At 38.3% G+C, this 25,501-nt stretch overlaps 2 protein-coding genes across 2 annotated transcripts; both read right to left on the bottom strand.

Annotated features, from left to right (window-relative positions):
- Positions 1-909: 909 nt before the first annotated feature.
- LOC135084780 (putative uncharacterized protein DDB_G0292292) lies at positions 910-5,412 on the bottom strand. Its single transcript, XM_063979518.1, has 4 exons — positions 5,366-5,412; positions 4,182-4,294; positions 2,275-3,634; positions 910-1,001 (listed from the first exon to the last, which is right to left on the bottom strand). Exons 1-4 carry the CDS (start codon positions 5,388-5,390, stop codon positions 910-912), a joined length of 1,590 nt encoding a protein of 529 aa, XP_063835588.1. The 5' UTR covers positions 5,391-5,412.
- Positions 5,413-8,875: 3,463 nt separating this feature from the next.
- LOC135084779 (uncharacterized) lies at positions 8,876-16,778 on the bottom strand. Its single transcript, XM_063979517.1, has 4 exons — positions 16,771-16,778; positions 16,051-16,693; positions 14,935-15,115; positions 8,876-8,941 (listed from the first exon to the last, which is right to left on the bottom strand). The coding sequence occupies exons 1-4, from the start codon at positions 16,776-16,778 to the stop codon at positions 8,913-8,915; spliced, it is 861 nt and encodes a 286-aa protein (XP_063835587.1). The 3' UTR covers positions 8,876-8,912.
- Positions 16,779-25,501: the final 8,723 nt, after the last annotated feature.

Raw genomic sequence — 25,501 nt, 5'->3', positions numbered from 1 at the left:
GAGTGGCGACCACGGGCTGGAAGACGTAGCGTGGGCAGGCCTCCTACTAGGTGGACCGACGATCTGGTAAAAGTCGCGGGAAGAGCCTGGATGCGGGCAGCGCAGGACCGTTCATTGTGGAAAACCTTGGGGGAGGCCTTTGTCCAGCAGTGGACGTCATTTGGCTGAAAAGAAGAAGAAGAAGAAGCTATCTAGCTGTTAAATTGTACCACCTTCATATTTCGTGTTATATTCTTTAAACGGCTACAATGACAATACAGTAATACGCAAAAACAATATGATTGAATCCAATGTAATTACTAATTAGTTAAGTATCGCGTGGTATCGCTGAGTGTCACCGTTGCTACGAATTAAGGTGGTCCAAATTATAAGTTATTTTAAGCTTAATTTTGTTTCTTGTAATTCCTTTTATGTGTAAAAAGCAATAAACGTTTATTTATTTATTACCTATACCCGACTTTTTCTTTTATGAAGGTCATAATGGATCATAGCTATGAAGGAAATATAGGGCACTCACCCGTTCTGCAATCCACCAGCACCAGCAGTATCAGGGGCGTTAACCGTTCTCAATCTCTTGTCTGCCCTCGAAGATGGAAGATGATGAAGGACCAGCCTCGACTCAGTCAAGACAGCGGGATTAACACATTCACGCACTTCACTACATTCAACAATATTTCAGTTCTCAGCGTTGGCTGAACAGTTCAGGTCTAATACAGTATCATAGATCGTTTTATCCAAGAAGACGCGCCCCACCAATTTTTGGTCAGCAGCGCGGGGTGCGAGGAGTTTGATCCGAGCAATCCGAGCGTCATTGTAGTGTGCGTGTGCACTCATGGATAATTTAGCGTGTACCGATAACACTTAAACATGAGGAAGAATTGTGGGGCGCGTCGTTGTGGATCAAACGATCTATACAGGGTGGGCTTCTACGATAGAAGATTCCAGAAAGAGGCGATGACTCCAATGCGCGACGTCCGGAGTGAGCCACGTCAGTTTGTAGACTGGTGTAGAAATCAGCGAATAATGGCGGGGTAATTATTAGACAGACGCGGGTAGGTAAGAAAAATGAAAAAATACGCATACCCACATTGGAATTTGGAACACTTAGGCTGAGTTGCACTACCTTATTTTAACGTGACTATTAAAGAAAGAAAGAAAGAAAGAAAAAATGTTTATTCAGTATCATCGACAATACACTTTAACCATAAAAGGTGTTTTTTGTATGGAGTTTGACAGACTTTTGACGTTTGTTAAAGTTAAAATAAGATGTGCACCATCCTTAGTTTAGAAACAAATTATTTTGTTAAAAAAAGATTTATTGAAAAATATAAATCAATATTTTAATGGGTAACTTAACTATACTTTGTTATTAGTTTTATTATTTCTTCAACAACAATTGTAAATATACATTTACATGCATAGGTTTACCATTCGACAAATTCTTAACTTCGTCTAAAAAACTTCCCAAAATATTTTCATTTTTATTCTGTTCATTGACTTCTTCCAATCTTCTAGATTCTTCATAAGGTTTAAAATTTACAACAGTACCATCTGTTTCTTCAGAATTAGTATTAGAATCTAATAAATTGGGTTTGTCATTTAAATATTCATAATATTTAGGATTGGATATTTTTGTCGGTCTGTATTCTTTGCCAGAGTTAAAAGTGACAAAGTTGTTAAGAATATCTATCAAATTTGCTTCACGTTTACTTCTAAGGTTTTTTTTAATGACATAATTTATTAGTTTTCTTCTAATACTCCTTCTTTTGCGCTCAGTTTTAATATTGTCATGTTTCTGTAAATATTTTCCTATGAACTTATTTGTAGACATATCACCCACTTTCAGTAGATTGAGCAATTCCTCAGACAGTTTTTCATGATTAAAAATTTCAGTTGTTTTGTTCTTTAAATTGTCTTGTAGTAAGCTTCTTCTTCTTCTTTGATTGTGATCTTCAATTACATCACTTGTAGGCAAGTCAGAACCATTTTCTTGATTATTAACGACATCTAAACTTTCACTTACTGGTATAGCTTGATTCACATCAGTATTTGTGTCATTATTATTTCTATTTTCTATATTTACTGCGTCATTTTCACTATCGACTGATGTTAAAGAACCATTATTATTATAATAATTGTTTTGTGTAATATTATCAAACGTATCTGAGTTGTTTGAGCTGTTATTGGATTCATTTTCACTATAAAATGAGTTGTTTTCAATATTATCTCCTTCGGGTGATATTATTGCACCGAAATGTTCATTTGAAAGATTACCAGTGGTAGTATTTTCTGAATTTGTGTTAGTTTCTTCATCAACTTTATTTTTTGTTTGTAACGCCAAAAGGCTGGTACATTCTTTTAACATGTTATTCTCTAGCTGAGCGTAATTAGGTTTGTTTTCTGAATTTGTATTTTCAACATTTTCTTCAGTTGGCTCTTCCTCAATTTGCGCACTGGATATTGAATCACTTGGTATCATGCGTCTGGTATTCAATATTACTTTAGATAAATCTTCATCATTATTATTGGTGTCATCATTATTAATATCAGTACCATTATTAATTAAAACAGCATCGTCTATTGATTTTTCATGAGAGTGAGGGTTGTTTTTACCACAAGTGCAATTGTAAACTATAACAATTACTTGTTTCTTATTATTTAAAGGGTTTAGCGCAAAATTAGCAACTGGGTTTGCTCCGTTGCTTGGAACACCGAATTCATCATTTAAAGTACTTTGTATATTACTCAAGTCTTTTCTTGACAGTGGGATTTTTACTTTGGGGGGCTGTGATTGGCTGGTATTAATTTCATCATTACTTTCATTATTGGATATTTCTTCAGCGTCTCTAACCAAACCGATTCTAGACACATTATTTTCAGATTGATTAAACGAATCACTACTAGACCTTTCCAAATAATGATTGGAATTATCAACTTGTGAGGTTTCATTTATTGAATTGTTGTTATCTTCTTTATTTGGTTCTTTGGTAAGAAGTTGTTCATTGTTAAAGTCATCACTGGCTGTTTCATTTACGGGTACCGAGGTTGAATCATTTGCAGCAAAATCATGAATATTAGTAGCATTAAAGTCTTGAAAATTATCAGCCTCTGTATGACTTACATTTGCGTCTACTGATTTATTATCATTAATTACTTGAGCATTTTCTGCTGATGGTTGAACGGATAATTCTTTAGAATTAACATTATTCTCGGTTTTAGCTATATCAGTTGATGTATCACTAGTTTCGACTAGACCAGTCTCAATACCGCCATTGCTTAGTGTTGCTACATCATTTAGTTCAGATTTCGCATCACGTTTCTGTCTGTTAACCTCTCTATGTACATTCCCTACGCGATATTTGCTGCCAGCGTTGCTGAAACCACTTTGTATGTCTCTTATATTGAAAGACACTTTTGTTTCTCCTTTATTACCATTCGCAAATAGAGATAGAAGTTTAACTATATCGAAGGCGTTAGACTGCTGATTGTCATCATTTCTTCTACTGTCACCTAGATCTTCTTTACGTCTGTAGCCAGAAGATTCGTCTGCTCTTCTATTATCAGCTTTATCTTCTTTTTCTTCATATTTGATGGCAGGATACCCTTGTCGTCTCTGTTTGGGATAGACACGACACTGAAATTAGACAATTTGTTCAATGATTACCACCTTATTAAGAATTCCTAATAGCCAGTCCTGGATTTGTCAATAGGCCGTATAGGCCGCGGCCTAGGGGCGGCAGATTTCAGATGACGCTTACTCGATTTCAGAAGATAAAAGTTAAATCAAAATCCAACCCCACCCTAGCCTACGGGCGGTAAAACTGTAAATCCGCCACTGCTAATAGCTGGGCAGTCATGGACACATAGCTATGTTCTACGACTACCTCGAACTGTATTTTCTTGCCGACTTGAATCGAACGTAGTGCGAAATCTTTCTAAGAAACTCTGGTATGGAAAATGAATGATGGTTTTCTTAAATGTGTATTTTTCTTTTACATAACCTTTTTACTTATTTCAAAGTTTCAAACACTGTCTCTAGAAGAGATTGTTTCATAGCGATAAGACCTAAATTGTGCCGTTTCTTTGGTGTATATCTTTCTTTTCCTATTTTGTATGGTGCACAATAAAGTGTTCTGTTTCTCTAAACTTAGTTAGTATAAAGCCTGGTTTTAAGTACTTACTCGTGCTTTACCACAAGGTCTGGGCTCTTCTTCTGACTCAGACGACTCATCTGAGTAATAATCCCTTCTAGAATGTCTGGCAGCTACCGTCGTAAGTATGAAGAATAAAATTACTGAAACAAATAAAATTAAATTAGGTAAAATATTAGGTCTGTTAATCCCCAAAAAAGACGTGTAAAGAGCCTCTTCAAGAATAATAATTATTTTATAGAGCCCCCATATCTTTTCTTAAAGGTTTTAAACCTTCCTTTGTCACCTGTCATCTGCTTTGCAATGGAGGGAAGTCGAACCTTAATTTCGAACTCCTCCTATATTCTTCTGATTAACACTAGAGTACACGCGTGGCCTACTAGAGTAGACCAGGGTAACATTTTACGCTATAACTTTTTAAGAACTTGCGCCAGAGAGCTGGCATTCCAGGAAAGCCTCGTTGACTAAATTGTCAATAAGCCAGTATAGCTTGGGTCACTAGGCGTCTACGCACTTTTCTAAAACTGGCCGTCAAAACTGCGGGTCTACTCAAAAGCCCGAAATCAATCACGAAAAAAATTATGGAAGACTTGCAAAAAATGGATTTACCCCATGTACCAGGCAGTAGAAAGTCTTGAATACTATGACAGATAAAAAACATATCATATTTTTTCAGTATTTTTCTTTTTGCTAACATGGATCTCAGAGTGCAATTTTGGTCCAAAAAATTTACAACTTTTTAATCTGTTTATAATGTTTTATCCCAAATAGTTATACAAAGAAACTTTCATTATAAAAGAACTGTAATGAACACTTTTATCATTTACATAATAACTAATTTTATTCATAAATTGTTTACAAACTGATTTACAGTGATTTTAAATTGGCTTACCAGAGTAGGCCGCGCGTGTATTGGTGTAAAAAAAGGGGCGCGTGTACTGCAGTGTTAATTTCGTTGCGGGTCCAATGACAGTTTAACTTTCCCCCGGGACAAACTCGACCTTCATTTGTTGGGTTTTTATGGCGGTCAAGCTGTAGATCCTGGCTGCACAGGAGTTGCAGCGGTGGGAACGAGAGGTGGGAATAGTCCCGTTATTATTATATTATGCCTATGTGTCCTGTGCCTTTTCCAATTTCTCACACATAACTACGTCAAAAGTTAACTGAAAGACATTTTTTTATTATTTTTTTATTCAACTTAAATAAAAACTCACCCAAATGCACTATTTTTATCAGCATTTTGCTCACGACCTATTCTAATTAACTTAAACTAAAAATTAAACGAATAAGTACCATTTGATCGCATTACACACATTTTGCATGGTTGATAGACGTGTAATTATTGCATTGTTTGTTTTATAATGGGTGACTATTTAGATTATTATGATAGTTGGTTTGATATCCTTGATATCAAGAAATTTTATAAGTTTTGATTTTATTAGGTAAACTAGTTTCTGCCAGTGTCTTCGCCTGCTTGACTTTTGATGTCATAGATTACTAGCTGCGCCTGCGCCCGCGACTTCATACTAGGGATGTTATGGATATGTGGTTTCGGTTATGGATACGGTTACGGATATATTCAAATTCAAATTCAAATTCAAATTATTTATTGCATGTCACATGGATATAGGAATAATATTATACCGGTTTCGGTTACGGTTACGGATATCTGTGCTTTAGAATGCAATTTGCAATAGTTGTCCAACACGGTTCATTCATGGCCGCACATTTTACATCGAATAAAAAGTAATAAAAAAATAAAAATTCACACTAGATGGCATTATAAAGGTGAATCAGGCTGTTATGCCTTTACATAATTACATTTACATTACAAGTACGGAACATTGTTGTGTGTGTGCAATAAAGTCTTTAAATAAATCAATAATATAATGCTATATATAAAACAATTTAAACTGCCTACATCCGAAACTATCCGAAACTTTTGAATCGGTTACGGTTACGGTTTCGGATATTTTTTATTTCGGATATTTGAAAGTTTCGGTTACGGTAACGGATATCCATAACATCCCTGCTTCATACGCGTGAAAACAAGACTGTCATTATACACTTCCAATCCCGTTTTATCCCCTTAGGGGTGGAGTTTCGTAAAATCCGTTCTTAGCGGATGTTTAAATACCATATAAGGAACCTACCTGCCAAATTTCAAGTTTGTAGGTGTTAAAGTTTCTGAGATTTTGTGATTAATCACACTCGATTTTTTGTAGTCAACCTTCGGGACAAGTATTTAGTTTTTATTGGATATTTTTTTCTAATTTCATGGTTTTTAATTTTATGGACGAAAAATTATACCTAATTAAGTAGCAAGTTTATTAGATAAACAGTAAGTAGGTAGCTAAGTTATTTTTAGTGAAAGTCCCATCGAAATTGGTTCAACAATTTATAAGGATTAGAAGAAAATTAATTTCATTGTATCAACAAAAGTTAACAATGCTTGAATTAACGATGACAATAGCCGAAATAGTTTTATTGTATTTACGGTTATTTCAAATCAGATATAAATAGCTACATACAATGGCTACTGGAATGCTAAAACGTTAGCTACATTACACGCCAATTTTCAAATTATTACGTACTAGTTTTCCGCCCGCGGCTTCGTCCTCGTGAAATTTTGTCTGTCACAGAAAAACTTTATCGCGCTCGTCCTTGTTTAAAAAACCGGGATAAAAACTATCCTATGTCCTTCCCCGGGAATCAACCTATGCCAAATTTCATCAAAATCGGTTCGGTGGTTTAGGCGTGACAGACAGACAGACAGAGTTACTTTCGCATTTATAATATTAGTAACTATAGAGTATAGAGACTAGTATAGATTTTAACTTAAACACTTTATTAAAGATTCATTACGATGGTCGAAGATTTCAAAAAGTAGTAAAAATAGTTTTTTCTCACAACGAGGGGAGCTCTTGGCCTGAATTTTACCTGATGGAAAGCGATGATCAGGCTTCACCCGGAATCTTCAACCACAGAGGAACTGGCTAGTGGCTATTTTACCTCTAACTGCCGAAACTTGATACTGTTAGGCTGTTACTTATGAATAAACTGAAGAATCATCATCATCATCAGGTCATTTAGTTTCCACTGTAGGAGCACGACTCTTTTTTACCAGAGGCAAATGGAGGATTTTTCCTACACTCTCCACGCTGGCCAGACGGGTTGGGGAGGCCTGACGTTTGCATGTTTGTCCCTTATTCGCCTCTTACGACATCCAAGGGAAGAGTGTGGGTGGTTCTATTCTACTCTGAACTGTTGAGGTTAATTCCGATGAATCGTTCCAGCCGAAAGACGTCCACTGCTGGACAAAGGCCTCCTCTTAGGTTTTCCACAAAGACCGGTCCCGCGCCGCCCGCATCCAGGCACCTCCAGCTACCTTCACCAGATCGTCGGTCCACCTAGTGGGAGGCCTGCCCACACTACAACTCCCGGCTCGTGGTCGCCACTCGAGAACTTTTCTACATCTGATGAATAGTCAACTTAAAAATCAACCAATTAAAGACTTTAGAAAAACCTACAGATCTAAAGCTTATTTAATTTTGTCAGTTCAGTATCTCATTCTTACGAGTATAAAGTTAAATATATTTTCAGTCTTCTTTCTCCCTCATTGCAACGGAAGGAAATCGATATTATATTTTTGAACTTCATATTCAAATTATTTATTGCATTTCACATGGGTAAGGGTTCCCTCCTTTCTTCCTTTCAGCCAAATGACGTCCACTGCTGGACAAAGGCCTCCTCCAAGGTTTTCCACAATGCACGGTCCTGCGCTGCCCGCATAAAAGGGCAGAAAAGTTCTCGAGTGGCGACCACGGGCTGGAAGACGTAGCGTGGGCAGGCCTCCTACTAGGTGGACCGTCGATCTGGTAAAGGTCGCGGGAAGGGTAAGGGTTGGTAGAGCATAATTTTGTACATGTGACGCCCATGATTCTTTTGATTTTTGTTGCGGGATACATACAGCTATTTCCTGGGACTACTCAACCTTCACTGGTTGGGTTTCATTGGAGGCAAAACTATCTACAGCTTCTTACTTCTTACAGGATCTATTCTGGCTCTACTAGGAGCAGTGGTGGGAATTAGAGATGAAATTATAATTTAGTCCCGTACCTATAGGTTGTCTTGAGGAGATCACTTTATGGCGATAAGCCGCTTAAATATAATTTTGTATTTCTTTCTCTTTTTTTCCCTTCTTGTGTGGAGTACAGTTTTTTCTATCTACTATACTTAGCTCTGCTCAAGAGATTGATTGATACGTTTCACAAGTAGGTAATAGTACGTGGTTTCACTCACAGACTCTTTATTCTGTCTGAGTTTTTATAACTTCTTGATGTATTCGTAATAAATACTCATGTTCGTTAACATGGTAAAAATTTCCAGGTTCGTTAGCAGGGTAAAAAATTCCAAGGATATTTAATTCATTCAATGACAGTTTAACTTTCCCCCGGGACAAACTTGACCTTCACTGGTTGGGTTGAGCGGTCAAGCTGTAGATCCTGGCTACACAGGAGTTGCAGCGGCGGGAACGAGAGGTGGGAATGGTCCCGTTTATTAGCATTGAAACTTTAGAACCGGCTTTATATGAGTTGAACTACCTTGGCTGGTACATTTATGGGTTAAAATGAAAAACCATTGTAATTCTTTTTTCCTGTATATTACGCCTTCCACAAAAATACAATACAAAAATATGAAATACAATACTAGTTATATTTTTTCTATTTCTTTCTTCTTCTGCCCATCTTCTGTGGTTTTCTACTTAACGTACGAGTACACATGACGAGCTGGAACAAAAAGACAATCAAATAAAATTAACCGCCTCTGTGGTCTAGTGGTAAGACCACCTGCTTCAGACGCAGAGGTCCCGGGTTCGATTACCAGTGGGGGCAGATTTTTCTGTTCGGTTTGGTTGGTGGTAGGACTTGTTCTAAGTCCGCCTCTAGCTACCACCATCTTACGTAAGTCTGTCGCCATAACAACAATGTTAACAGCAATGTTGTGTTCCGGCAGTTAGAGGTAAGATAGCCAGTTCCTCAGTGGTTGAGGATTCCGGGTGAAGCTCGCTTCCACCTTCGGCCTGATCGTCACTAACCATCAGGTGAGATACAGGCCAAGAGCTTCCTCGTTGTGGATAAAAAAAATGGTGATCACAAAAATATAATTAAGTATACTCGTAGTCTATGTTTGTTCGTTCGTTTCAGCCAAATGACGTGCACGGCTGGACAAAGGCCTCCCCCAAGGATTTCCACAAGGTTTGAAATTAATTCTAAATCCTCTTTCGTCCGAGACAGTGCTGAGAGCAGACGCACGTCTGGTTAAATTAAAAATCTCACTATTTTGCGTAACCAAATATCAACAATACATCCCAGTCATTAGAAGTGAACTTGGAATAACGTGCTACAAACCGGCGAGCGACAAGCAGACGCGTGCAGCGGCCTGCACCCTCCCCGCCTCACCTCGGGGGAACGAGAAGGCTGACATAAATCCCTATCTGCCACGCTGGGGCCTGAGCGCGCGCGCTACGAAAAGCTACGAGAGCGCTACGAATTGCTACGCCCACTAATCTGTGCCGCGGTGACGTCATCCCTTGCTACGGCTGCACAACTCGCGCGCTACGGACACCAAGTGCGGTAACTCTGATTGTTTATTTTACTACGTCTTATTAAGATTCACGATTACAAAAATGCACACAATGCGCTCACCTGCAAAGAGCTTCTCCTCTTCAGATTCGAACATAAACCGGTCTGTCATAGACCCCTCAATGGCCACCTTAACAAATATCACGACTAGAAGTAACACCAAGAGGGTGCGCCTAGACCAAGATGTCCAGCAAGATATTGCTTGTGAGGAAAGCTTTAGCCAGTTTAAAACAGACATTATGGAAATGCTCACTAAGATGATGGCCCCGATAGCAGCCAGGCTGGATAATGTCGAGAAAAACCTATCAGACATCAAGAAGCAAAACACTGGCATACAATCATCCAACAATGAAATTGAAAAATCTTTAGACTTCCTATCGCATCAAATTAAGGAAGTTGAAAAGAAAATGGACAAGCTGGAAAGGGAGCGGCAAACTACTCAGACGCAAATTACGGAGCTTGAGGAGAAAAACGACAGTTTAGAAAGAATAATAAGGAAGACAAGTGTTGAAATAAGAGGAGTTCCAAAAGGAAAAAAGGAGGACAAACAAGATATGCTCAGCATGGTGAACAATCTCATGACAACTATCGAGCTAGAATTTTTGCCAAGCGACATCAAGGATATCTTTCGCCTACCATCGAGGGAGACGGCTACAACATCATCTATAGTCCTTGAATTCTCCAATACTTTTATTAAAGAAAAGTTTCTGAAGAGCACTAGGAAATACAACTCGTTTCACAAACCAAGCCAGCTTAAGTCTTCCCACCTCGGCCTCACAGGCACTGATGCTTCCCTGTTTTTCTCGGAATACCTGACAACCAAAGCCAAGAGACTGCACTTTCTCGCCCGAGATTTTGCCCAGAGCGAAAACTTTCGCTTCTGTTGGGTATCACATGGTCGAATATTTCTACGAAGAAAGGAAGGCGACAGACATATACTCGTCAAAAACGAAAACACCCTTCAACAACTCAGAGCAACTACTGAAAGGGAAAAGCATGAAAAATAATTTTGTTATTTTAGTTAATAAGTTTTTGTCATTATTACTACTCTACTTCTCTGCTAGCTATGTTACTAATATAACACACTCATTCACAAAACTTACTTTAGTTCGCCGAAGAACCCTAAACACACACCAACACACACATACAAACGTACCACCACATATCAAAACCATTAATTACTCTAGCAGTACCTACGAAAAGATCTGGCCAGTATGTTACTCTGCCAAGATTAAAATAACTAGTCCCTTGTACTTTTTTCTACTATTACAATGTCTAGACAACACAATCTTATCAGCGACATAGATAACACAGATATTTACCACAGTGTAAAACATAACCAGCCAGAAAAATGCATTGAAAACATTGGCAATACTGAAAATAGATTAACCATAATTCATCAAAATATACGAAGTATTCAGAAAAACTTTGATGACTTTGCTATTTTCTTATCACGTTTAAATTTCACTCCAGATATCATAATTCTGACAGAATGCAGATTAAGTGACAAAACTCCCAAACTAGATCTTAATGACTACGATTGCCATTACTCTCAACATTATCTTAATCAAAATGATGGCTTAGCTATCTTTCACAAAAGTCGACTACAAGTCTCAATCGAAGAACCACCTTTTCAAGATGCTAACTGCTTATCTATACGAATTGGTCAGGAATTCACAATCTTCGGCATATATAGGTCTCCGTCTATCTATAACATACATAACTTTTGTAACTCTTTGGAAAAGATTATGCAACAATGTAAAACCCCTTCATGTGCTCTAATAGGAGACATGAACATTGATATAACAATTGAATCTGATGACAAACGCGCCAACGACTATTTAGATATTACCGGACACTATGGCTTCTATCCAGGGCATAGGTATCCTACACATAACCGCACTTGCTTGGACCACGCAATGATAAAAACTAAGGGAACCGCCCAGATAATAGTTTGCGATACAGGAATAACAGACCATGATACACTAGTTGTTGCAATGGACAGATCCACTTCTTGCACTACCACTGATATGAATGAAAAAAAGCAAACCACTAAAATCGACTACCCTGGACTGACCAAGGACATTGAAACAACTGATTGGAACTTCATTTATCATCATAACGACGTGGCTGATGCTTTAGCAGAGTTTACCGAAACTTTGAGCACTAAGATCCAAACACACTCAACTAAAGTGATTCTACGCAATTCAAAAGCCATAAGAAAACCATGGATTTCTGAAAATCTACTTAAATGCATCCGCAAAAGAGACCTACTGCATAGGGAAGCGAAAAAGGAAGAAAACAAAAATGACCTAAATGTACAGCTTAGATACAAAAATTACAGGAACTACTGCAATAATACCATACAAAACCTTAAAAAAGCCTATGAAAGGGAACTTTTGGACCGCGCAAATGGGAACAGCAAGAGGACATGGACTGCTATTAAAAAAATATGTAACTTAAATAGGAAAGACTCCTCAAATGTTGAGTTGCTTAATGCCCAAGAGAATCCTGTGGATTCTCTTAACGCGGTCAACAGTTACTTCTCTACAGTCGGAGACCATCTGGCTAAAAAAACTATGGAGCTTCTCGAAAAATCAGAACTCGAACTTATCAATATGAACCATACACTGGATGTCAGCAAAACGCCTCACTGCGATTCATTTTTTATTTCACCCACGGATGAAAGAGAAATCAGCAATATAATCAACCATCTAAAAAGCGACTCTGCACCTGGATGGGATGGCATTAGTAATCGTGTTCTGAAAAACGCCAAGCATTGTCTGGCCGGTCCCATAGCCTACTTGTGCAACCTTAGTTTTGGAGCGGGCGAGGTTCCTATGGCAATGAAGGTAGCAAATGTGTGCCCGATATACAAGTCAGGGGAAAAACGACTGGCATCCAACTACAGACCGATATCTCTTCTATCCTCTCTGTCAAAAATATTAGAGAAAGTGATGAATAAGAGACTCCTGAAATACATAGAGGACCGAAACCTACTAAGTGAAAACCAGTATGGCTTTCGAAACAACAAGTCAACCGAGGATGCTGTGACAAATATGGTTGACTCCATAATCGCAAAGCTGGACAGTGGCAAAAGATGTGCTGGAGTCTTCCTAGATTTGGCAAAGGCCTTTGACACCGTGTCAAGGTCAATTCTTCTGAAAAAAATGGAAAGTCTCGGCATCCGAGGCGTTGCTCTGAATTGGTTCAGCTCATATCTCACTGATCGCAGACAAAGTGTACGTATAGGTGACCACTGTAGTAACTATGTCTGCACCAAATACGGAGTTCCCCAGGGCAGCGTTCTCGGCCCGACTCTCTTCATTATCTATATCAACGGTCTTTGCGCGCTTAAGCTTGACAATGCAGAAATCTTTGCCTACGCGGATGACACCGCCATTCTTTTCCATGGCAATACATGGAAGGACGCCCACAACGCGGCGGAATCGGGTATGCAAACAGTTGCTAACTGGCTTAGTCATAATCTGCTCACTTTGAACCTGGATAAAACCAAAGTGGTCAACTTCAGCGTCACCAAACGCACAGCTCCTACTAGCCAGGTATCAATAAAGCTCCATACATGTAGAAATACAGGTGCCTGTAACTGTCCTACGTTTGAACAGATGAACTACATAAAATACTTGGGTGTCTACATAGATCAACATCTGACCTGGACAAAACAGCTTGACTACTTGAGCTCTAGAGTTCGAAAGCTAATGCATATCTTCAGGAAAATGCGTTCCATCTCTGACACGCAATTGCTGAAAACACTATATCTTACCCTATGCCAGTCAGTTCTAAATTATTGCGTAGTGTCATGGGGAGCTGCCTGTAAAACATACTTCATAAAAGCTGAACGTGCGCAGCGAGCTATTCTAAAAGTGATGTACCAAAAGCGAATAAGATACTGTACTGACACTCTCTATAAGGAAACAGGACTGATGAGAGTGCGGCAGCTGTATATACTTGCCGTCACGCTTAAATACCACAAAACCTCATTATGCACAATCCAAAAAAGCCAAAGGTCACAGAGGAAAACGAAGTGGAAAAAGGAAACCTGCAAGCTAATGTTTGGGAAAAGATCATTTACCTTCAAGGGGCCACTTATCTACAATAGAATCAATACCTTACTGGATGTGGTACAACTAACAAGGCGTAAATGTAAAAATGTACTCACCAAATGGTTATATAACCTAGATTACACGCATACAGAATTCATAATTACATAACACTAGCTTTTGTTTTCGTTTGTCACAGATCGTCATAAATTATAGCCTTTAATATGCTATTCTGGGTTTTAAACAATAATACTGTAAAGTTTCAGCAAAGTCCGTTCGTGAAAGAGTGACTAACACCCAGACATCCAAACATCTGAACTCTCGCATTTATAATATTAGTAGGATTCACACAACCAGCAACACAAACACACATACACTACAACTATTTCAAATTACACTCGGCTAACACATTCCATTGCTTCTTCTCTTTAACTTTGTACTAAAAACTTAATGTATTAACATAATCAGATGAAAGAGACTGGATCCCACAACACAGGGAATCCTAGTGTGGGAACCAGTGCCTTACTTTGTGTACATGTAAACTTTTGAAACAAATAAATTTTTTTTTTTTTTTTTTTTTTTTTTTTTTTTAATTAATCGTTGGTCATTGAGCTCGCAAACTGGAGACGTCTTATTCCCGTTTGTCATAGAGGATCTATGGGGGAGTCGTGTTTTGACAGCTCATAAAAAGAAAGGCGATTGACTGGTGCCTACCCTACTACAATCCGATCGAACTAACTGGAATTCGAGTCTTTCTCGCACTCACTCGTATACCTAGTCCCGGCGTTCCAATACGTATGCGGCGCGCACACACACACTGACAAAATTCGGCGCAACCACCACTGGCTCCCCGCTAATCCCCGCTTTTGTCAGCCGCATACGTATTGGCGCGCTCACATTCAAACCGCGCCCGTGCGTTTCTATGAAGATGACCTACTCATTTGTTTTTACTCTGGTACCAGTGTCGATGTGACATCACGGTTGCCAAGTGCGCAGTTAACTGACCGGGTTGTAGTCAACTACTATAGTCGTTTCAGAACTACTACTATATTCGGTTTTTGTGTACTCTTAACTTACATTCCCACGATTCTTTTGGCTGGACAGGCACTTCATCAGTCTCCACTTTATGAACTATAGGGACTGCTGCTCCAACACTGTGGCTATCGTAGAAGTGAGGCCAGGCGTTGCCATAGGTTGGTTCTCCCGTGGTTATTCCGTATTCGGTGGTACATAGCGCTAATTGGGGGGGCATGCATATCTGGAAGAATAACGATGAGAACACGGTGATAAGTAACATGGTAACATAGGCAGAAATAATGTCAATGCCACCAATAGAATTTTCATATATTTGTGTGCAAGATGAGCATTATAAGTCTTGCACTGTATAAAAATTATATTAGATCTCATGCAGAACCATGCTTTTAACTGTACACCTCGGTCAAAATAATATGTCGTGAAATGGGCCAAATGTGAATTCACTGTTCATTTGACTGATTGACTGCTGTGTAGTAGAGTTAGAAAGAAAGAAAGAAAGAAAGAAAGAAAGAAAAAGTATTTATTAGATGCAAGTACAAAACAAAATAAACATGCACCAAAATTGCATCAGCTCAGTATAAGCCGTGACGGCAGAGAGCGCGGCACGACCACTGGTATTCTGCGGATGCCAGTTTAGTTAGGAGTTTAGTGAGTGACTTTCAGGGTGCTAATGCACGTCCCAAATATAGCTTGATATAAATAAATACCATCAACTCAGGGCAACATAGTAATGGATGATACTGAAAATAAATCAAATGTCTACAGCAACTCCTGGCCAGGATCTGAAGGTTAACCAATAAAACTCTGCCAGTGAAGGCTGAGTAGTCCCAGGGGATAGGTGACTGTCTTGAAACAACTAATTAATTTTGTGTTTCGAGAACTACCAATTTCAATTACCAACTAGAAGTAAGATAGCCAGACTCTGTGTGGTTGAGGATTCCGGGTGAAGCTCGTTGTTCGTCTGTTGATGATGAATTTATAGTCATAGTAAAATACAGTGATACCAACTTCATCATCATCATGCACGTCCTCTGCTGAACATAGGCCTCCCCCAATGATTTCCACATCGCCCCGTTGGTAGCGGCCTGCATCCAGCGCTTACTATTATGAGGTCGTCGGTCCATTTTATGAACGTCCTACTTACCAGTAGGTACTTACCAAATGTCGATGACTGAATTCCATGTAGTCATGACATCTCTTATGCCTCATCCTTCCTCTCTCGCATTTGTAGTACCTCGAACAATCTTTGGGATCAGGGTATATGTCCCAGTCAAAGCATAAATACTGATTAATCAACGAAGGAGGATCTCTGTTCACTAAAGGTGAATGTTGGTGTGGTTTCTTGCGTGGTTTGCACCATGGACATTTGATTGTATTGGTATTATCTCCTGAGCTGGTCACTTCTGTAGTTTCTTTGTCTTCTTGTGTCTTGTAATTTTCTGATGATGTAGTTTGGACTTTTTCTGAGCTGACTGTTTCAGGTGTTTCTTCTTTTTCTTCCGGTGTCTCAGTTTCTTCTTCTTCTTTTCTCTCAACTTCTGGTGTACTTTTATTTTCTTCTTGTGAATCACTTTTGGGTGATTTTTCTTCTGAATTCCGAAATTCTGCTGCAGTTGTTTCGTTGACCGTTTTATCGTCTTCGGCTGATGAATCTGCTGTAGCATTAACGTTAACTTCCGATGTTTGGTTGTATATTTCTATTGTTTTATCTTCTGAAGTATCAACATCAACTGTCGCATTTTGTTCATTAGATTCTGAGCTATCAACTGCTATTATAGAATTATTGACATTATCTTTTGAGCTATTGACATTGGATTCTGAGCTATCAACTGCTAGTATAGAATTATTGACATCATCTTCTGAGCTATCGACATTTACTGTCGCATTGTGTTCATCTGATTCTGAGCTATCAACTGCTATAATAGAATTATTGACATTATCTTTTGAGCTATTGACATTGGATTCTGAGCTATCAACTGCTATTATAGAATTATTGACGTTATCTTTTGAGCTATTGACATTGGATTCTGAGCTATCAACTACTATAATAGAATTATTAACATTATCTTTTGAGCTGTCGTCATTGCCTGTCGTATTGTATTCTTCAGATTCTGAGCTATTAACTATTATTATAGAATTATTAACATTATATTTTGAGCTGTCGACATTGACTGTCGCATTCTGTTCATCGGATTCTGAGCTATCAACTGCTATTATAGAATTATTGACATTATCTTTTGAGCTAGTGACATTGGATTCTGAGCTATCGACTGCTATTATAGAATTATTGACATCATTTTCTGAGCTATCAACTGCTATTATAAAATTATTGACATTATCTTTTGAGCTATGGACAATGACTGTCGAATTGTATTCGTCGGATTCTGAGATATTAACTATTATTGTAGAATTATTGACATCATTTTCTGAGCTATCGTCATTGGACTCTGAGCTATCAACTGCTATTTTAGAATTATTGACATTATCTTTTGAGCTATCGACATCGATTGTCGTATTGTCTTCATCAGATTCTGAGCTATCAACTGTTATAATAGAATTATTGACTTTATCTTTTGAGCTATCGACCTTGACTGTCGTATTGTATTCATCGGATTCTGAACTATCAACTATTATTAAAGAATTATTGACATTTATTATAGAATTATTGACATTATCTTTTGAGCTGTCGACATTTACTGTCGTATTGTATCCATCCGATTCTGAGCTATCAACTGCTATAATAGAGTTATTGACATCATTTTCTGAGCTATGGACATTTGCTGTTGCATTGTGTTCATCGGATTCTGAGCTATCAACTGCTATTTTAGAATTATTTACATTATCTTTTGAGCTATTGACATTGGATTCTGAGCTATCAACTGCTGGTATAGAATTATTGACATCATTTTCTGAGCTATCAACTGCTATTATAGAATTATTGACATTATCTTTTGAGCTATCGATATTGACTGTCGCATTGTGTTCTTCGGATTCTGAGCTATCAACTATTATTATAGAATTATTGACATCATTTTCTGAGCTATCGACATTTACTGTCGCATTGTGTTCATCTGATTCTGAGCTATCGACATTGCCTGTCATATTGATGCATTCCGGTTTGATAATAATTACTTCGTTTGAATCTGGGTTAGATTTGTTACATTTAACGAAAATGTTTGGAAGACACCACTGTGAACAAAGAATGGTAATGTAAAATACTGGAAAACCATTTATGTAAGTATACAGGGTGACTTTTAAATCGATGGCATCCGTTTATACTAAGACTCTACTCATGGTAATAGTACATTCCCTGAATATGAGACAGTACACTCTTTGGTGGACAGAGTAGGTAAGTGAATACGGTACGATAGAAAATCAAGGATAAATCTACACCTGATGATAGCATGGACTGCTGTTGAAGCTGTAGATTTCCTTAAACGCAGATTTTAGAAGATATAACTTAGGGGTTTGTTACAAAAAGTTAAGCGGGCGTTGAACACTTGTTTAAATTGAAATTTAGTATAAAAATGTAATTTGAAACACGCGTTTAACGTCTATTTAAGCGTTTTATTATAACACCATTACTGTTTAGTCAATTTGGGTGGCGAAAAAGCGACGTCATAGTCTTTTCCATACCAGTGGAAAAGTTGTGTTTTGATAGCTCTTAAAAAGTACATCAAAGGACTGGTGGTGTCAACCACTCTAATACTTGATTATACAGGGTGTTTCTTGTAAGGTGTCAAGCCGAAGGCAGGTGATAGGTGAGGACTAGACCTATCGATTTCACCCCCATGTATGTTCTACGATTTTTCATAGTTTAGAAGTTATCGTTAATTTTGTGATTTTTTCAAATTGTATGACCCAGTAGGCTTTAAATTTTTTATCTTTTTTTTGGGTCGACTTTTCTCAGATTTCTTTTTTTTGACAGATTCCCTATTAATTGCAGATTTTTGAAAAAAATAATCAACTTCCTATCTTTGATGCAAGATACAAAATTTTTGCTAGAAACATAAAAAATATGCTTTTAGCGGAACATCCTAAAATTTTCAACTTAAAAGTTAAAAAAAAAAAGAAATTCCGTAGGTCCAAAATAATTTTAAAAACTGCGCAGTTTTCTGAACTTTTAACACAAAAAAACATGTACTTAATAGGCCATTATTTTCTGTAATCGCTCCACTAAAGTGGTAAGTCGGAGATTCCGTTACATGTTTTTGACTTTCTTAGGACTAACTAATGTTTGCAATTCTCTAAGTTTACGTTACGTAGAACACATTTAAAGACAATAACTGAACAGAACATTTTTTTATCCACAACGAGGAATCTCTTGCCATTCATCTGACCTGATGGAAACTGATGGATGATCAGCGAGCTTCACTCGGAATCCTAAACCACAGAGGAATTGGCTGTCCTAAATAGGTGGCCTTACCACTAGACCACAGTGGTGGTTGTTACTTTACGATTAAATTCGATATACCTACATATTATTAGAGTGTGAGAGAAAGGGAAAGAGTTTGTGTGTGTGTGTGTGTGTGTGTGTGTGTGTGTGTGTGTGTGAGAGAGAGAGAGAGAGAGAAGGGTGTAATGATTTAATTTAAAGTAAATGTTCAAAATGTCCGCCGTTGACCTGAATGCACATTGGACAACGACGCAAAAAAATTCTTTGTAAAACCTTCTTCTTCATTTTAATTTGGTTTTGTGCTTCAGTCAGCTTTGTCCGCAGTTCATCAATATTTTCATATTCCCTATTGTATACCAGATGAAGGGCAAGAGCTTCCTCGTTGTGGATAAAAAATGTTCTTTTCAGATATTGTCTCTAAATGTGTTCTACATAACGTAAACTTAAGGGATTGCAAACATTACTTAGTCCTAAGAAAGTCAAAAACATGTAACGGAATCTCCAACTTGCCACTTGAGTGGAGCGATTACAGAAAATAATGGCCTATTAAGTACATGTTTTTTTGTGTTATTATGAAAGTTCAGAAAACTGCGCAGTTTTTAAAATTATTTTGGACCTATGGAAGTTCTTTTTTTTTTCAAACTTTTAAGTTGAAAATTTTAGAATGTTCCGCTAAAAGCATATTTTTTATGTTTCTAGCAAAAATTTTGTATCTTGCATCAAAGATAGGAAGTTGATTTTTTTTTTCAAAAATCTGCAATTAATAGGGAATCTGTCAAAAAAAAGAAATCTGAGAAAAGGCGACCCAAAAAAAAGATAAAAAAATTTAAAGCCTACTGGGTCATACAATTTGAAAAAATCACAAAATTAACGATAACTTTTAAACTATGAAAAATCGTAGAACATACATAGGGGTGAAATCGATAGGTCTAGTCCTCACCTATCACCTGCCTTCGGCTTGACACCTTACAAGAAACACCCTGTATAAGTTTGTATCAGATCTAATTTTCATACCATATTCAGCGTTAGGAAAGGGGGTAGATGAATAAAAGGCTAATATGATAATGAATGAATCGCTAAAATCAAGTGGCAGTGGGCAGGGCACATAGCTCGTAGAGCCGACGGCCGCTGGGGCAGGAAAGTTCTTGAGTGGCGACCACGAGCCGGAAGACGTAGCGTAGGCAGGCATCCCACTAGGTGGACCGACAATCTGGTGAAGGTCGCGGGAGGCGCCTGGATGCGAGCGGCGCAGGACCGGTCTTTGTGGAAATCCTTGGGGGAGGCCTTTGTCCAGCAGTGGACGTCTTTCGGCTGAAACGAACGAAAGAACGAATAAAAGGCTATGTAATACTTACAGCATACTTCGAGCTGAACGTCGTCTGCAATGGACATTTCTTATGAACGTAGACTCCATCCACACATTTGTAATATCCTCCACAATCTTCCTTATCACGGATGCGCTTGGAACCAATGCAATAACCCTCAGTGGTAACCTCTTGACTTGTCGTAGAAGATTCTGTCGGTTCTACTGTAACTTCTGTAGGTTCTACAGTAACTTCTGTAGGTTCTACAGTAACTTCTGTAGGTTCTACAGTAACTTCTGTAGGTTCTACAGTAACTTCTGTGGGTTCTACAGTAACTTCTGTAGGTTTTACAGTAACTTCTGTGGGTTCTACAGTAACTTCTGTCGTTTCTCCAGTAACTTCTGTAGGTTCTGCAGTAACTTCTGTCGTTTCTCCAGTAACTTCTGTAGTTTCTGTAGGTTCTCCAGTAACTTCTGTAGTTTCTGTAGGTTCTGCAGTAACTTCTGTCGTTTCTGCAGTAACTTCCGTAGCTTCTGTCGTTTCTGCAGTGAGTTCTGTCGTTTTTGTGGTAACTTCTGTACCTTCTGTCGTTTCTACAGTAACTTCTGTAGCTTCTGTCGTTTCTGCAGTGACTTCTGTCGTTTCTGTGGTAACTTTTGTAGGTTCTGTAGTATTATTTTTACCTTCTGTCGTTTTTACAGTAACATCTGTAGCTTCTGTCGTTTCTGCAGTGACTTCTGTCGTTTCTGTGGTAACATCTGTAGGTTCTGTAGTAATTTTTGTACCTTCTGTCGTTTCTACAGTAACTTCTGTAGCTTCTGTCGTTTCTGCAGTGACTTCAGTCGTTTCTGTGGTAACTTTTGTAGGTTCTGTAGTATTTTTTTTACCTTCTGTCGTTTTTACAGTAACATCTGTAGCTTCTGTCGTTTCTGCAGTGACTTCTGTCGTTTCTGTGGTAACATCTGTAGGTTCTGTAGTAATTTTTGTACCTTCTGTCGTTTCTACAGTAACTTCTGTAGCTTCTGTCGTTTCTGCAGTGACTTCTGTCGTTTCTGTGGTAACATCTGTAGGTTTTGTAGTAATTTTTGTACCTTCTGTCGTTTCTACAGTAACTTCTGTAGCTTCTGTCGTTTCTGCAGTGACTTCTGTCGTTTCTGTGGTAACATCTGTAGGTTTTGTAGTAATTTTTGTACCTTCTGTCGTTTCTACAGTAACTTCTGTAGCTTCTGTCGTTTCTGCAGTGACTTCTGTCGTTTCTGTGGTTACATCTGTAGGTTCTGTAGTAATTTTTGTACCTTCTGTCGTTTCTGCAGTGACTTCTGAAACTTCTGTCGGTTCTTCAGTCGGTATAGGAGTAGCTGTGGTGACCTCGGTCTTGTTGATGCAAGGATTCTGGGTTGTTGTGATGAACTCACGGCACTTCGCAAGCTTGGGTGGGAGACACCACTGTGAAAGAAGATTTGGGTGAATATGAGTCAATTAAGGCTTACCAATGGAGAAACTTTTAAAGCAATATCCAACTAGCGGCCGCCCGCGACTTCGTACGCGTGGATCCCGTTTTACCCCCTTAGGGATGGAGTTTCGTAAAATCCTTTCTTAGCGGATGCCTACGTCATAACATCTGCCTCCATGTCAAATTTCAGCCCAATCCGTCCAGTGGTTTGGGCTGTGCGTTAGATCACTATGTCAGTCAGTCAGTCACCTTTGAGTTATAAAGTATACCTAAGAAAATATCTCGCAGTCATTTTGAAGACTAAGTCAAACTATCTGACCTAAAAGATCTGACTTGTGGTCATAAGTGCCACTTGTGGTCTAAATTGAATAAATATTTTTGATTTTGATTTTGATCTTGCCTCCCCCTAGGCCAGAAAATGGGTATGACTTGTCTCCCCCTAGGCTAGAAGCTGGGTACGCCCGTGAATAATGCCGTGAATAGATTTTTGTCAAAATATATTGTTTTGTGTCAGTAAAGTGCTGGACATCTTACCTAAAACGTAGATGGAAGAATATAAGACACAGCTTAGGAAGCTGCTACATTCCACATGATACAAAAGTGGATTATCATTGATTGAAGTAGACTAAGTAGGTAAATACATGCCGTGTGGTTTCGGCTTAGTAAAATATGATCACTGCCACTCTTCCCTTGGAAGTTTTACGATAGCGACAAATATGTGGACATCAGGTCTCCACCACTGGTCTCTGGTAAATTACAGGAAATGGTAGTGTAGGCACGCCCCCCACTAGGTGGACCGACGATCTAGCGAAGGGCGGCGCAGGACTGGTCCTTGTGGAAATCCTTGGGGGAGGTCTTTGTCCAGCAGTGGACGTCATTCGGCTGAAACCACGACGACGAAATTAGAGAGTCGTGCTCCTGCAGTGGAGACTAAATGACTTATGCCCGTTTTCACCATCAATCCCTAATTTTTAAGTGTCCCCTATGGTAATGTATAACAGGAATTTTGTTTTCAAATGGGTCACTTACAAGTTAGGGTTTATTGGTCGTTAGACTTACCAAGTACACGGGACTGAACTCGTCGATGCCAGGACAAGTCCTTGGCCTCAATTTTCCCTTGACACACTCGTAATACATTCTGCAGTTTCCAGGGTACGGTACATGGTGTGATTCGTCGCAAGAAGGCTCTCGAAAGTCTATACTTTCTACATTCTTGTCTTCAGGGTGTTTGTGGTCTTTTTGGTGAAGGACAGACTGAGAGGCGGAAGACACCCATATTACGAGCAGGAGAAGATGGTACTCTGGAAGAAATCAAAATCAAACTCAAATTATTTATTCTTTTTCTTGTCGCGTGGACAACAAACCTGCACAGTGTCAGCCCAAAATTCTGCTACAAGAGTGGCATTATCAGTAGCATTCTTCATTAGTATGTAGGCCTTTCCAAGTCACATACACGTCCCAAAATAGCTTCGCGACAACATTTCGGCTGAAGCTGAGTAGTGGCGGAAGAAATGCAGTCTAGTTAGGCCATTTTCAGGGCAGTTATACTCCTTCTAAATAGAGCTTTCCCTACCACCACTTTGGGGTAGCATTTATATTATAGGCTGGTGCTGAGAAGTGGCGGAAGAAACTGAGTCTACTTTGTCAGCCTTTAGGGACAACCTATACCTACAATAGTGCGAACAGGTAGGTCAAAATTTTGGGATTTGGGATGATTAGATCCTCATAGCACTATAGCTTGGTGCATTTCGGCATTAATTAGCATTAATTATCCATTCATAGCAAAACCCGTGAAAAAAATCCTGCATGCCTAGGACGTGCGCCACCATTTTTTTTAACGTGACATTTATCGATTTTAGGTGAGAATTCCGTACATTTAAAGTCTAAAATCTTTTAAAATCCCGTACAATTAAGATTTTAATATGGTGGTGCGCATCCTAGGTCGCATTTTTAATTATTTCATTTTTAAAAAAATACTAAATAGATGATTTTGATAAATAAAATAAGGCCAACTGGCGATGCAATTAAATGTTTCTTTAATTGATTGTTACCTCGTAACAAACATACAAAACATAACAATAGACAACTGAATTCAATCTCTAATTTTTTTAAGTCAGTTAATAAATGGAAACAAATAAGTATGAGAATGGAAAGTTTTTAAAGAAATTATTTCTCTCACCCATCACACAGGCTGCCAACCATCAAGTCCCTACTGAAAAGTCTGCTCGTGGCCAAGTAATTATTATAATAATAATAATTGCCACATCAATCGATTATAATAATTCGTCACCCTATTTATTTGTTAATCGTTAACGATAATTATATTTTTTTAGGATTTGGTAAGATCGAAGCAGTTTTTGCTTTGAAGTTCTGTATATTGACAAGTTAAGCTCGGAGTTTCCCTATCGAATCAGAATTAAGGAGATCCGTAGGAAAACCATAGTAAAGTATAAGTATGTATTGCTAAACATACTTAAGTGGCAGTGTGCAAGCCGGTAGAGCTGATGCTTGTTGAGGCAGAAAAGTTCTCAAGCGGTGGTAGTGTAGGGTAGGTAGGCCTCTTACCTACCTACTCGGTGGACCAAAGCTGTAAGTAAGCTATCGAAAGATACCTATGTATGTTTGGGATCTCAGGGATAAAGTCTGAAATGAGGTCATAATTACCTATGCCAGAGGATTTTGATGGGAGTTGGGACATACTTGCCTAGTAGGTACAAATTTGGAAGCTAAAGTGGCAGTTGGCTGGTTACGTCAGTGGTAATCATCAGTATAAAACATGCGTAGGTTGACAATAATGTTGTACGTTCTGTAGGCTGTAGGTACTTAGATTATATTTGTAGGTACATAAGTATAGTTAATTAAATTGGTTTCGCCATTGTGTCTTGCACGTGTACTTATTTATAGAAGTACCTAGGTTTTACGTAGTGTAAGTATCTACTTGTAGGTACTTACGTAATTAATCTGAAAGATACTCCAAAATATGAAAATTAAGTTGCGTAACTTCAAATATTTTGTGAAGTAAAGTTACCTACTTAGATAGGTATCAAAACCTAACTTAGAGAAAGACACCACACCTAAGCGAATAGCGATCCTTTTTTTATCGCCAGGAAAATACAACGTGTTGGTTTTCTAGGCTCTTCCTGTTTGAAAGGCCTACTTAATACCCTCTACAAATCTAAGACCAGTTAGCCGTGAGTCAGGAACGCGGGAAATCATTTTATCATGGTATATTATTATAAATGTATTCACAAAAAAAAAAGTATTTAATTATGTTTATATCCGTTGTCTAGTACCCATAGTACAAGCTTAATTTGCTTAGTTTGGGGCTAGAGGCGCAGTGTATGTCCAAGGATATTTATTATTTATTTATTTTATTTCTTCTTCTTTTTTGATGATGTTGGCAATACACGTCGACGTCGACTTGATTTTTGCCATTTTCAAGTTTATAAGTGATAC

The sequence above is a fragment of the Ostrinia nubilalis genome, chromosome 27 (genome assembly GCF_963855985.1).
Source record: "Ostrinia nubilalis chromosome 27, ilOstNubi1.1, whole genome shotgun sequence".
In the NCBI taxonomy this organism is placed as follows: Eukaryota; Metazoa; Arthropoda; class Insecta; order Lepidoptera; family Crambidae; genus Ostrinia; species Ostrinia nubilalis.
The sequence above is the reverse complement of the archived record's forward strand: the minus strand, read 5'-3'. Positions and strand labels throughout refer to the sequence as shown.

Coding starts and splice junctions, on each gene's coding strand:
- LOC135084780 (XM_063979518.1), bottom strand. CDS start 5,390: ATGCTGATAAAAATAGTGCATTTGG. Junction 4,295..5,365: donor GATAAAAATAGTGCATTTGG/GTGAGTTTTTAT, acceptor TATTTGTTTCAG/TAATTTTATTCTTCATACTT. Junction 3,635..4,181: donor GACCTTGTGGTAAAGCACGA/GTAAGTACTTAA, acceptor GTCTAATTTCAG/TGTCGTGTCTATCCCAAACA.
- LOC135084779 (XM_063979517.1), bottom strand. Junction 15,116..16,050: donor AATTCAGTCATCGACATTTG/GTAAGTACCTAC, acceptor TTATTCTTCCAG/ATATGCATGCCCCCCCAATT. Junction 8,942..14,934: donor GCCAAAAGAATCGTGGGAAT/GTAAGTTAAGAG, acceptor TTTTTGTTCCAG/CTCGTCATGTGTACTCGTAC.